Genomic DNA, 14,175 nt, shown 5'->3' with positions numbered 1-14,175 from the left:
CAAAGATGGCGGTGCCCAAGGAGAAGCATCGTGGAATCCTCCTGCATCAAAGATGGCGCCTTAAAGAGGAAATGCACCCGGGAGTCTTAAAAGGGCCTTACAAAGAGGTGGTCCCCACAAAGGACTTCTGTTTGGCAGAGCGAATCTAAAATGAGCTATGTTAATGTGAGATAGTGAATTTATAATAAGAATTACTATTTTTATGCTAAATGGCTACTGTATTTGTGTAAAATAATGGATGAAGTACAATTAATGATAACGGCTAACAAGGAAATCAAGGTTCCGCTACCAGTCAATAACCAGTTAATGTACCAGATAATATGTACCATACTAACGCACTGTCTATGCCCACCTGCCTTCCGCTGGACAAGTGTGATGTTATGTAATGATGTGTGTATCGTTGTCCTGCGTCCAGGTGAAGGGGGGAGGGGGGAAGGTGATGTTATGTAATGATGTGTGTATCGTCCCAGTACCTTAAATGTATTGTAAGTACTATGCCACACCACAGAGGGCGCTGCGGTGGGAAACCCTGGTAGTACCTGTAACAAAGGCTATATAAGGCTGACCACCACACCTGGGAGGCACTCTGGAGCTGAACAATAAAGGATGAAGGTCACAGCAGTTAGACTTACACCAGACCGTGTGGAGTCAGTGATTTGTGTGCTACATACATCACAGCACGCATCGCTAATTTCTTGTTTGATGCTGTCCCCATCCTCATTACTACTGTTTGGTGATCTGTACACAACTCCCACTAGCGTTTTCTGCCCTTTGGTATTCAGTAGCTCCACCCATACCGATTCCACATCATCCAAACTAATATCCTTCCTTACTATTGCGGTAATTTCCTCTTTAACCAGCAACGCCACCCCACGTCCTTTTCCTTGCTGTCTATCTTTCCTAAATGTTGAATACCCCTGGATGTTGAGTTCCCAGCCTTGGTCACCCTGGAACCATGTCTCCATGATGCCAATTACATCATATCCATTAACTGCTATCTGCGCAGTTAATTCGTCCACCTTATTGCGAATACTCTTCGCATTGAGGCACAGAGCCTTCAGGCTTGTCTTTTTAACACTTTTTGCCCTTTTAGGATTTTGCTGTAATATGGCCCTTTTTGCCTTGGGTTTCTCTGCCCTCCACTTTTACTTTTCTTTTTTCTATCTTTTGCTTCTGCGCCCATTCTACTCCCTCTGTCTCCCTGCATAGGTTCCTATTCCCCTGCCATATTAGTTTAACCCTTCCCCAACCGCACGAGCAAAAACTCCCCCGAGGACATTGGTTCCGGTCCTGCCCAGGTGCAGACCGTCCAGTTTGTACTGGTCCCATCTCCCCCAGAACCGGTTCCAATATCCCAGTAATTTGAATCCCTCCCTTGTGCACCACTCTTCAAGCTATGTATTCATCTGAGCTATCCTGCAATTCTTACTCTGACTAGCATGTGGCACTGGTAGCAATCCTGAGATTACTACTTTTGAGGTCCTACTTTTTAAATTTAGCTCCTAGCTCCCTAAATTCGTCTTGTAGGACCGTATCCCGTTTTTTACCTTATATCGACCACAACAACTGGCTGTTTACCCTCCCCCTTCAAAATGTCCTGCACCCGCTCCGAGACATCCTTGACCCTTGCACCAGGGAGGCAACATACCATTCTGGAGTCTCGGTTGCGGCCGTAGAAACGTCTATCTATTCTCCTTACAATAGAATCCCGTATCACAATTGCTCTCCCACTCTTTTTCATCCCTTGCTGAGTCATCCCCCTCAACAGTACCCAAAGCGGTGTATCTGTTTTGCAGGGGGATGACCGCAGGGGACCACTGCACTACCTACCTTCTACTGCTCTTCCTGTTGGTCACCCATCCCCTATCTTGCTGTGTAACCTTTACCTGCGGTAAGACCAACTCACTAAACGTGCTATTCACATCATTGGATGTTCCAGAGTGAATCCACCCGCAGCTCCAGTGCCGCAATGTGGTCTGTCAGGAGCTGCAGCTGGATACACTTCCCGTCTATGTAGCCGTCAGGGACTTCCCACATAGCACAGGAGGAGCATAACACGTGTCCGAGTTCTCCTGCCATGACTTAACCCCTAGATTAACTTAATTTGGCAACAATAATGCTAAAGGTTACTTACTGATAAAGAAAAGAAAAAGAAAAACTACTCACCAATCACCAGCCAATCACTTACCCCCTTGGCTGTGACGTCATCTTTCGATTTCTTTCTACTTCTTTTTTGCCTTCTCTCCTTGCTGCAGCTGCACTGGCTGGGCCTTTATAGGCCTCCCCCGGACTCCTGCACCGCCTCCTCTCCGAACTCCCGATGCTGCTCTGCCAACGCTGGGCCTTTATAGGCCTCCCCCGGACTCCTGCACCGTCCCCTTTCTGAACTCCCTGTTGGTCTGCAGATGTCTCCAAGCAGTTCTGAGGGTAAATTAAAGGCAGATAGGAATGCTTACTCCTTGTTCAGTGTATTGGGAAGACCGAAGCCATTGTTTTCGGTCCCCACCACAAACTGCGTTCCCCAGCCACTGACTCCATCTCTCTCCCCAACCTCTGTCTGAGGCTGAACCAGACTGTTCGCAACCTTGGTGTCACATTTGACCCTGAAATGACCTTCTGACCACATATCCAGCATAACTAAAACCGCCTATTTCCACCTCTGTAACATCGCTCATCTCCGCCCTTACCTCAGCTCTCCCGCTGTGAAACCCTCATCCATGCTTTTGTTACCTCTAAACTTGACTATTCCAATGCCCTCCTGGCTGGCCTCCCACATTCTACCCTATGTAAACTAGAGGTGGTGCAAAACTCGGGCAGCCCGTGTCCTAACTCGCACCCAGTCCCGCTCATCCATCGCCCCTGTGCTCACTGACCGACATTGGCTCCCGGTTAAGCAACGCCTCGATTTCAAAATTCTTATACTTGTTTTCAATTCCCTCCATGGCCTCACCCCTCCCCACCTCCTCCAGCCCCACAGATCGAGGAGGTGCATGGAGAGGCAGTCGGGACTTCGGCGAGAGGCCTATAAAAGGCACAGCAGGGAGTCCGGGGAGCAGCGTTAAGGAGGTGCGTGGAGAGGTGGCTTGTGCAGCTCAGGGTGAAGGCAAAAAAGAAGTAGAAAGAAATCGAAAGGTGACGTCACAGCCAAGGGGGTAAGTGATTGGCTGGTAGCTTTTCTTTTTTCTTTTCTCTATCAGTAAGTAACTTTTAGCACTGTTGTTGCCAATTTAAGTGTATCTAAGGGTTAAGTCATGGCAGGAGAGTTTGGACACGTGTTATGCTTCTCCTGTACTATGTGGGAAGTCAGGGACGCTTCTAGTGTCCCTGACGACTACGTGTGCGGGAAGTGTATCCGCCTGCAGCTCCTGACGAACCGCGTTGCAGAACTGGAGCTGCGGGTGGATTCACTCTGGAGCATACACGGTGCTGAGAATGATGGGAATAGCACATTTAGTGAGTTGGTCTTACTGCAGGTAAAGGGTCCACAGCCAGATAGGGAATGGAAGACCAACAGGAAGAGCAGTGCAAGGAAGGTAGTGCAGGGATCCCCTGCGGTCATCCCCCTGCAAAACAGATACACCGCTTTGAGTACTGTTGAGGAGGATGACTCATCAGGGGAGAGCAGCAGCAGCCAAGTTAATAACACTGTGGGTGGCTCTGCTGCACAGGAGGGCAGGAAAAAGAGTGGGAGAGCGATAGTGATAAGGGATTCAATTGTAAGGGGAATAGATAGGCGTTTCTGCGGCCGCAACCGAGATTCCAGGATGGTATGTTGCCTCCCTGGTGCAAGGGTCAAGGATGTCTCGGAGCGGGTGCAGGACATTCTGAAATGGGTGGGTGAACAGCCAGTTGTCGTGGTGCACGTAGGTACCAACGATATAGGTAAAAAACGGGATGAGGTCCTACGAGACGATATTTAGGGAGCTAGGAGCGAAATTAAAAAGTAGGACCTCAAAAGTAGTAATCTCAGGATTGCTACCAGTGCCACGTGCTAGTCAGAGTAGGAATCGCAGGATAGCCCAGATGAATACGTGGCTTGAGTAGTGGTGCAGCAGGTAGGGATTCAAATTCCTGGGACATTGGAACCGGTTCTGGGGGAGGTGGGACCAGTACAAAATGGAAGGTCTGCACCTGGGCAGGACCGGAAGCAATGTCCTAAGGAGAGTGTTTGCTAGTGCTGTTGGGGAGGAGTTAAACTAATGTGGCAGGGAGATGGGAACCTATGCAGGGAGACAGAGGGAAATAAAATGGAGTCAAAAGCAAAAGATAGAAAGGAGAATAGTAAAAGTGGAGGGCAGAGAATCCTAAGGCAAAAATCAAAAAGGGCCACATTACAGCAAAATTCTAAAGGGGCAAAATGTGTTAAAAAGACAAGCCTGAAAGCTCTGTACCTCAATGCGAGGCGTATTCGGAATAAGGTGGACGAATTAACTGCGCAGATAGCAGTTAACGGGTATGATATAATTGGCATCAAGGAAACATGGCTCCAGGGTGACCAAGGCTGGGAACTCAACATCCAAGGGTATTCAGCATTTAGGAAGGATAGATAGAAAGGAAAAGGAGGCGGGGTGGCATTGTTGGTTGAAGAGGAAATTAATGCAATAGTAAGGATGGACATTAGCTTGGATGATGTGGAATCGGTATGGGTGGAGCTGCGGAATTCCAAAGGGCAGAAAACGCGAGTGGGAGTTGTGTACAGACCACCAAACAGTAGTAGTGAGGTTGGAGACAGCATCAAACAAGAAATAAGGGATGTGTGCAATAAAGATACAGCAGTTATCATGGGCAACTTTAATCTACATATTCATTGGGCTAAGCAAACTCGTAGCAATGCGGTGGAGGAGGATTTCCTGGAGTGTATTAGGGATGGTTTTCTCGACCAATATGTCGAGAAACCAACCAGAGAGCTGGCCATCCTAGTTTGGGTGATGTGTAATGAGAAGGGACAAATTAGCAATCTTGTTGTGCGAGGCCCCTTGGGGAAGAGTGACTATAATATGGTAGAATTCTTTATTAAGATGGAGAGTCACATAGTTAATTCGGAAACTAGGGTTCTGAACTTAAGGAAAGGTAACTTCGACGGCATGAGGTGTGAGTTGGCTAGAATAGACTGGCAAAGGATACTTAAAGGGTTGACGGTGGATAAGCAATGGCAAACATTTAAAGATCACATGGATGAATTTCAACAATTGTATATCCCTGTCTGGAGTAAAAATAAAACTGGGAAGGTGGCTCAACCATGGCTAACAAGGGAAATTAAGGATAGTGTTAAAGCCAAGGAAGAGGCATATAATTTGGCTAGAAAAAGCAACAAATCTGAGGACTGGGAGAAATTTAGAATTCAACAGAGGAAGACTAAGGGTTAAATTAAGAAGGGGAAAATAGAGTACGAAAGGAAACTTGCAGGGTACATAAAAACTGACTGCAAAAGCTTCTATAAATATGTGAAGAGAAAAAGATTAGTGAAGACAAACGTAGGTCCCTTGCAGTCAGATTCAGGTGAATTTATAATGGGGAACAAAGAAATGGCAGACCAATTGAACAAATACTTTGGTTCTGTCTTCATAAAGGAAGACACAAATAACCTTCCGAATGCACTCGGGGACAGTGGGTCTCGTGAGAAAAGGAACTGAAGGATATCCTTATCAAGCGTGAAATTGTATTAGGGAAATTGATGGGATTGAAGGCCGATAAATCCCCGGGGCCTGATAGTCTGCATCCCAGAGTACTTAAGGAAGTGGCCCTAGAAATAGTGGATGCATTGGTGATCATTTTCCAACAGTCTATTGACGCTGGATCAGTTCCTATGGACTGGAGGGTAGCTAATGTAACACCACTTTTTAAAAAAGGAGGGAGAGAGAAAATGGGTAATTATAGACCAGTTAACCTAACATCAGTATGGGGAAAATGTTAGAATCAATCATTAAGGATGAAATAGCAGCGCATTTGGAAAGCAGTGACAGGATTGGACCAAGTCAGCATGGATTTTTGAAGGGGAAATCATGCTTGACGAATCTTCTGTAATTTTTTTGAGGATGTAACTAGCAGAATGGACAAGGGAGAACCAGTGGATGTGGTGTATTTGGACTTTCAAAAGGCTTTTGACAAGGTCCCACACAAGAGATTGGTGTGCAAAATCAAAGTGCATGGTATTGGGGGTAATGTACTGATGTGGATAGAGAACTGGTTGGCAGACAGGAAGCAGAGAGTCGGGATAAACGGGTCCTTTTCAGAATGGCAGGCAGTGACGAGTGGGGTACCGCAGGGCTCAGTTCTGGGACCCCAGCTATTTACAATATACATTAACGATTTGGATGAAGGAATTGAATGTTATATCTCCAAGTTTGCGGATGACACTAAACTAGGTGGCGGTGTGAGCTGTGAGGTAGATGCTAAGAGGCTGCAGGGTGACTTGGACAGGTTAGGTGAGTGGGCAAATGCATGGCAGATGCTGTGTAATGTGGATAAATGTGAGGTTATCCATTTTGGGGGCAAAAGCAGGAAGGCAGAATATTATCTGGATAGCGGCAGATTAGGAAAAGGGAAGGTGCAACGAGACCTGGGTGTCATGGTTCATCAGTCACTGAAAGTGGGCACGCAGGTACAGCAGGCGGTGAAGAAGGCAAATGGTATGTTGGCCTTCATAGCTAGGGGATTTGAGTATTGGAGCAGGGAGGTCTTACTGCAGTTGTACACTGCCTTAGTGAGGCCTCACCTGGAATATTGTGTTCAGTTTTGGTCTCCTAATCTAAGGAAGGACGTTCTTGCTATTGAGGGAGTGCAGCGAAGGTTCACCAGACTGATCCCAGGGATGGCTGAGCTGTCAGATGAGGAGAGACTGGATCAACTGGGCCTTTACGGGGGAGCCAATTTAAAACCGAGTTGAGAAGGAATTTCTTCTCCCAGAGGGTTGTGAATCTGTGGAATTCTCTGCCCAAGGAAGCAGTTGAGGCTAGCTCATTGAATGTATTCAAATCACAGATAGGTAGATTTTTAACCAATAAGGGAATTAAGGGTTACGGGGAGCGGGCGGGTAAGTGGAGCTGAGTCCACGGCCAGATCAGTCATGATCTTGTTGAATGGCGGAGCAGGCTCGAGGAGCTAGATGGCCTACTCCTGTTCCTAATTCTTATATTCTTATGTTTATTCACTGGAGTTTAGAAGGATGAGAGGGGATCTCATAGAAACGTATAAGATTCTAACGGGACTGGACAGGTTAGTTGTGGGAAGAATGTTCCCGACGTTGTGGAAGTCCAGAATCAGGGGAAATCGTCTTAGGATAAGGAGTAGGCCATTTAGGTCTGAGATGAGGAGAAACTTCTTCACTCAGAGTTGTTAACCTGTGGAATTCCCTGCCACAGAGAGTTGTTGATGCCAGTTCATTGGATACATTCAAGAGGGAGTTAGATATGGCTCTTACGGCTAAGGGGATCAAGGGGTATGGAGAGAAAACAGGAAAAGGGTACTGAGGGAATGATCAGCCATGATCTTATTGAATGGCGGTGCGGGCTCGAAGGGCCGAATGGCCTACTCCTGCACCTATTTTCTATGTTTCACAGCCCCCCCCCACCCCCGAGATGTCTGTGTTCTTCTAATTCTGTCCTCTGAGCATCCCTGATTATAATCACTCAACCATTGGTGGCCGTGCCTTCTGTTGCCTAGGCCCCAAGCTCTGGAATTCCCTCCCTGAACCTCTTTGCCTCTCTGCCTCTTTCCTCCTTCAAGACACTCCTTAAAACCTACCTCTTTGACCAAGCTTTTGGTCACTTGCCTTAATTTCTCCTTATATGGCTCGGTGTCAAATATTTTGTCTCATAACACTCCTGTGAAGCGCCTTGGGACGTTTTACTATGATAAAGGTGCTATATAAATACACAGTGTTGTTTCCCATCTACTGCCGATCGTATCAAACTGTACAAGGAAAATGTTTTGTGTTTTTGTTGCTAAGGTAGTTTTGTAATCGTAATATTTTTTGTTAACTATTGTGTTATGATTCCATATTCACTGTGGGTTCATTTTTCTCCCCATAAACTACAATTAGTTTTTTGAGATTGATTCATTACTGTGCATTAATATTAGATTTATCAAAATCCTGCTGGCCAACCACCGTCTGATTTGGGGAGAGAAAAACGATTGAGGAGCAACTAAATAGAAAGTAAAATCTGGAAATCTCAAGCAAAACAGACAATGCTGGAAATACCAGGCTGTCCTGTGGTCTCCGTGACTGGAAAGGACGGGTTAACCGCTCCGGATCACCCTCGGTCACACCTAGAATTAACCGCTCCGGATCACCCTCGGTCACACCCGGTGTTAACCACTCCGGATCACCCTCGGTCACACCTAGAATTAACCGCTCCGGATCACCCTCGGTCACACCCGGTGTTAACCGCTCCGGATCACCCTCGGTCACACCTAGAATTAACCGCTCCGGATCACCCTCGGTCACACCTAGAATTAACCGCTCCGGATCACCATCAGTTACACCTAGAATTAACCGCTCCGGATCACCCTCGGTCACACCCGGTGTTAAGCGCTCCGGATCACCCTCGGTCACACCTGGAGTTAACCGCTCTGGATCACCCTCGGTCACACCCGGTGTTAACCGCTCTGGATCACCCTCGGTCACACCCGGTGTTAACCGCTCCGGTCACCCTCGGTCAAACCTGGAATTAACCGCTCCAGATCACCCTCGTTCAAACCTGGAATTAACCGCTCCAGATCACCCTCGGTCACACCCGGTGTTAACCGCTCCGGTCACCCTCGGTCAAACCTGGAATTAACCGCTCCGGTCACCCTCGGTCACACCCGGTGTTAACCGCTCTGGATCACCCTCGGTCAAACCTGGAATTAACCGCTCCAGATCACCCTCGGTCACACCCGGTGTTAACCGCTCCGGTCACTCTCGGTCACACCTGGAATTAACCGCTCCGGATCACCCTCGGTCACACCCGGTGTTAACCGCTCCGGATCACCCTCGGTCACACCCGGTGTTAACCGCTCCGGATCACCCTCGGTCACACCCGGTGTTAACCGCTCCGGATCACCCTCGGTCACACCCGGTGTTAACCGCTCCGGATCACCCTCAGTCACACCTGGAATTAATCGCTCCGGATCACCCTCAGTCACACCCGGTGTTAACCGCTCCGGATCACCCTTGGTCACACCCGGTGTTAACCGCTCCGGATCACCCTCGGTCACACCCGGTGTTATCCGCACCGGATCACCCTCGGTCACACCTGGAGTTAACTGCTCCGGATCACCCTCGGGGGTTAACCGCTCCGGATCACCCTCGGTCACACCTGGAGTAAACTGCTCCAGATCACCCTCGGGAATTAACCGCTCCGGATCTAACCGCTCCGGATCACCCTCGGTCACACCTGGAGTTAACTCGCTGACTGGAGGCCAAATATTGGGAATGTGAAATAAATCTGAGGGGGTGCGAGCTGGTGAATGGTGCATGCAGCTTATCAATATCTAGCTGTGTTATCAGTTGTACCTCACCAATATATGGTAATCGAGCAAATCAGGTTATTTTGGGAGGCGTTACACTTCGTTCTGTCTCCTTCCTGCTTCATGTCCAGGCATTAAGACATGTGGAACATGGGAATATAGGAACAGGAGTTAGTCGTTCAGCCCTTCGAGCCTGTTCGTCCGTTCAATTCCATCATAACTTCATCCACCCGCCTTGGTTCCGTAACCTGAATACTCTTGTCCAACAAAGATCTCTCCATCTCAGTTTTGACATTTTCAATTGACCCCCGGCCTCAACAGCCTTTTGGGGGAGAGTTTTCCAGATTCTCACCAACTTTGTGTGAAGAAGTGCTTCCTGACATCGCCCTGAACGGCCTGGCTCTAATATTAAGGTTATGCCCTCTTGTTCTGGACTCCCTCACCAGAGGGAACAGTTTCTCTCTATCGACCCGATCAACTCTAATCACCTTAAACACCTCAATTAGATCACCCCTTCAGTTAATACAAGCCTAGTCTGTGCACTGTCCTGATAATTGAACCCTTTCAGCCTCAGTATCATTCTGGTGAATCTGTGCTGCACCCTCTCCCAGGCCAATATATCCCACCTGAGGGGCAGGGCCCAGTATCTGGGGTCTAACCAGAGCTTTATATAAATGTCACATATATTCCACCTCTTTGTATTCCTGTCCCCGTCACACTCACAAAGTGGAACGGCATCTGTCCCAGTACAGACCCGGAGAGGGAGCTTCACTCTGTATCTAACCCCCTGCACCTGACTGAGGATGAAACAAGAGATAGCAGCAAGATGTTCGCGGCCAGCATCCGATCGAGTATTCGGACAATGGCGGTCGCGGGGAGGACAAGTGAACGGGGAATGTCGTTGAGCAACTCACAATATTGTATGTTGAGAGACGTGTGAGCAAAATCATCCTGGAAACTGGAAGCAAAGTGTACGGGAGGGACATTGTCATACTGTAAACATGTTATTGTCATCAACTGTGGGGAGTTCAAATGTGGCGAGGGGGCGGGGCGGGGCGGGGCGATAACCCGGAAGTTAATCTCGGAACTCGCAACGGAAGGAAATGGCGGCGCGTGAGGGGGCGGGACCTGATGACAGAGCGGCGAGAAAGGTGAGAGACCCGGACAGTCCTCTTACTCCCTCCCCCTCTCTCTCCCCTCTCCCCCCCTCCCCTCTCCCCCCTCTCCCCCCCCTCCCCTCTCCCACCTCTCTCCCCCCTCCCCCCCTCTCTCTCTCCCCTCCCCCCCTCTCTCCCCCCCCTCCCCCCCTCTCTCCCCTCTCTCCCCCCCTCCCCCTCTCTCCCCCCCCCCCTCTCCCCCCTCTCCTCCCCCCCCTCTCCCCCCCTCTCTCCCCCCTCTCTCCCCCCTCTCTCCCTCCCCCTCTCTCCCCTCTCTCCCCCCCTCTCTCCCTCCCCCCTCTCTCCCCCCTCTCTCTCCCCTCTCCCCCCTCTCTCCCTCCCCCCTCTCTCTCTCCCCCCTCTCTCCCCCCTCTCTCTCCCCCTCCCCTCTCCCCCCCTCCCTCTCCCCTCTCCCCCCCTCCCTCTCCCCCCTCTCTCTCCCCCCCTCTCTCTCTCCCCCCCTCCCTCCTCTCCCCCCCCCTCCCTCTCCCCCCCTCCCTCTCCCCCCCTCCCTCCCCCCCTCCCTCCCCCCCTCCTCTCCCCCCCCTCCCTCCCCCCCTCCCTCTCCCCCCCTCTCTCCCCCCCTCCCTCTCCCCCCCCTCTCCCCCCCCCTCCCCCCTCTCCCCCCCCCTCCCTCTCCCCCCTCCCTCCCCCCCCTCTCCTCCCCCCCTCCCCCCCTCCCTCTCCCCCCCTCCCCCCTCCCTCTCCCCCCTCCCCCCCTCCCTCTCCCCCCCTCCCTCTCCCCCCCTCCCTCTCTCCCTCTCCCCCCTCCTCTCCCCCTCCCTCTCCCCCCTCCCTCCCCCTCTCTCTCCCCCCCTCCCTCCCCCTCTCTCTCCCCCCCTCCCCCCCCTCCCCCTCCCCCCCCTCTCCTCCCCCTCCCTCCCTCTCTCTCCCCCCCCCTCCCCCTCTCTCTCCCCCTCCCCTCCCCTCTCTCTCCCCCCTCCCTCCCCCCTCTCTCCCCCCTCTCTCCCCCCCCTCCCCCGCCTCCTCCCCCCTCCCTCCCCCTCTCTCTCCCCCCTCCCTCCCCCTCTCTCTCCCCCCTCCCTCCCCCTCTCTCTCCCCCCTCCCTCCCCCTCCTCTCCCCCCTCCCTCCCCCCTCTCTCTCCCCCCTCCCTCCCCCTCTCTCTCCCCCCTCCCTCCCCCTCTCTCTCCCCTCCCTCCCCCTCTCTCTCCCCCCCTCCCTCCCCCCTCTCTCTCCCCCCTCCCTCCCCCTCTCTCTCCCCCCTCCCCCCCCTCTCTCTCCCCCCCTCCCTCCCCCTCCCTCCCCCTCTCTCTCCCCCCCCTCCCTCCCCCTCTCTCTCCCCCCCCTCCCTCCCCCTCTCTCTCCCCCCCCTCCCTCCCCCTCTCTCTCCCCCCCCTCCCTCCCCCTCTCTCTCCCCCCTCCCTCCCCCTCTCTCTCCCCCTCCCTCCCCCTCCCTCCCCCTCTCTCTCCCCCTCCCCTCCCCCTCTCTCTCCCCCTCCTCCCCCCTCTCTCCTCCCCCCTCCCTCCCCCTCTCCTCCCCCTCCCTCCCCCTCTCTCTCCCCCTCCCTCCCCCTCTCTCTCCCCCCTCCCTCCCCCTCTCTCTCCCCCCTCCCTCCCCCTCTCTCTCCCCCCTCCCCTCCCTCTCTCCCCCCCCTCCCTCCCCTCTCTCTCCCCCCTCCCTCCCCCTCTCTCTCCCTCCCTCCCCCTCTCTCTCCCCCTCCCTCCCCCTCTCTCTCCCCCCTCCCTCCCCTCTCTCTCCCCCCTCCCTCCCCCTCTCTCTCCCCCCTCCCTCCCCCTCTCTCTCCCCCCCCTCCCTCCCCCTCTCTCTCTCCCCCCTCCCTCCCCCTCTCTCTCCCCCCTCCCTCCCCCTCTCTCTCCCCCCTCCCTCCCCCTCTCTCTCCCCCCTCCCTCCCCCTCTCTCTCCCCCCTCCCTCCCCCTCTCTCTCCCCCCTCCCTCCCCCTCTCTCTCCCCCCTCCCTCCCCCTCTCTCTCCCCCCTCCCTCCCCCTCTCTCTCCCCCCTCCCTCCCCCTCTCTCTCCCCCCTCCCTCCCCCTCTCTCTCCCCCCTCCCTCCCCCTCTCTCTCCCCCCTCCCTCCCCCTCTCTCTCCCCCCTCCCTCCCCCTCTCTCTCCCCCCTCCCTCCCCCTCTCTCCTCCCCCCTCCCTCCCCCTCTCTCTCCCCCCTCCCTCCCCCTCTCTCTCCCCCCTCCCTCCCCCTCTCTCTCCCCTCCCTCCCCCCCTCTCTCTCCCCCCTCCCTCCCCCCTCTCTCTCCCCCCTCCCCCTCTCTCTCCCCCCTCCCTCCCCCTCTCTCTCCCCCCTCCCTCCCCCTCTCTCTCCCCCCTCCCTCCCCCTCTCTCTCCCCCCTCCCTCCCCCTCTCTCTCCCCCCTCCCTCCCCCTCTCTCCCCCCTCCCTCCCCCTCTCTCTCCCCCCCTCCCTCCCCCTCTCTCTCCCCCCTCCCTCCCCCTCTCTCTCCCCCCTCCCTCCCCCTCTCTCCCCCCTCCTCCCCCTCTCTCTCCCCCCCTCCCTCCCCCTCTCTCTCCCCCCTCCCTCCCCCTCTCTCTCCCCCCTCCCTCCCCCTCTCTCCCTCCCCCTCCCTCCCCCTCTCTCTCCCCTCCCTCCCCCTCTCTCTCCCCCTCTCTCTCCCCTCTCTCTCCCCCCTCCCTCCCCCTCTCTCTCCCCCCTCCCTCCCCCTCTCTCTCCCCCCTCCCTCCCCCTCTCTCTCCCCCCTCCCTCCCCCTCTCTCTCCCCCCTCCCTCCCCCTCTCTCTCCCCCCTCCCTCCCCCTCTCTCTCCCCCCCTCCCTCCCCTCTCTCTCCCCCCCTCCCTCCCCCTCTCTCTCCCCCCTCCCTCCCCCTCTCTCTCCCCCCTCCCTCCCCCTCTCTCTCCCCCCTCCCTCCCCCTCTCTCTCCCCCCTCCCTCCCCCTCCCTCCCCCTCTCTCTCCCCCCTCCCTCCCCCCTCTCCTCCCCCTCCCCCTCTCTCCCCCCTCTCTCTCCCCCCTCTCTCTCCCCCCTCCCTCCCCCCTCCCTCCCCCCCTCTCTCCCCCCTCTCTCCCCCTCTCTCCCCCTCTCTCCCCCCTCTCTCCCCCCTCTCTCCCCCCTCTCTCCCCCTCCTCCCTCCCCCTCTCTCTCCCCTCTCTCTCCCCCCTCCCTCCCCCTCCTCTCCCCCCCTCCCTCCCCCTCTCTCTCCCCCCCCTCCCTCCCCCTCTCTCTCCCCCCCCTCCCTCCCCCTCTCTCTCCCCCCCCTCCCTCCCCCTCTCTCTCCCCCCCCTCCCTCCCCCTCTCTCTCCCCCCCCTCCCTCCCCCTCTCTCTCCCCCCCCTCCCTCCCCCTCTCTCTCCCCCCCCTCTCCCTCCCCTCTCTCTCCCCCCCCTCCCTCCCCCTCTCTCTCCCCCCCCCTCCCTCCCCCTCTCTCTCCCCCCTCCCTCCCTCCCTCTCCCCCCCTCCCTCCCCCTCTCTCTCCCCCCCTCCCTCCCCCTCTCTCTCCCCCCCCCTCCCTCCCCCTCTCTCTCCCCCCCTCCCTCCCCCTCTCTCTCCCCCCCTCCCTCCCCCTCTCTCTCCCCCCCTCCCTCCCCCCTCTCTCCCCCCCTCCCTCCCCCTCTCTCTCCCCC

At 54.9% G+C, this 14,175-nt stretch overlaps 1 protein-coding gene across 2 annotated transcripts in view; it reads left to right on the top strand.

Annotated features, from left to right (window-relative positions):
* The first annotated feature begins 10,525 nt into the window (after window positions 1-10,525).
* Window positions 10,526-14,175, top strand: part of mrpl17 (mitochondrial ribosomal protein L17) — a 14,436-nt gene continuing 10,786 nt past the window's right edge. Inside the window, exon 1 of one of the 2 annotated variants that reach the window (XM_070863468.1) lies at window positions 10,526-10,601. Coding sequence is in view for 1 of the 2 variants with exons in the window: in XM_070863467.1 (XP_070719568.1) it covers window positions 10,554-10,601 (48 nt within the window). In the remaining variant the exon portion in view is untranslated. The remainder of the gene's footprint in view (window positions 10,602-14,175) is intronic. The other variant, XM_070863467.1, reaches the window with a different exon arrangement.

The sequence above is a fragment of the Pristiophorus japonicus genome, chromosome 20 (assembly GCF_044704955.1).
Source record: "Pristiophorus japonicus isolate sPriJap1 chromosome 20, sPriJap1.hap1, whole genome shotgun sequence".
Lineage (NCBI taxonomy): Eukaryota > Metazoa > Chordata > Chondrichthyes > Pristiophoridae > Pristiophorus > Pristiophorus japonicus.
The sequence above is the reverse complement of the archived record's forward strand: the minus strand, read 5'-3'. Positions and strand labels throughout refer to the sequence as shown.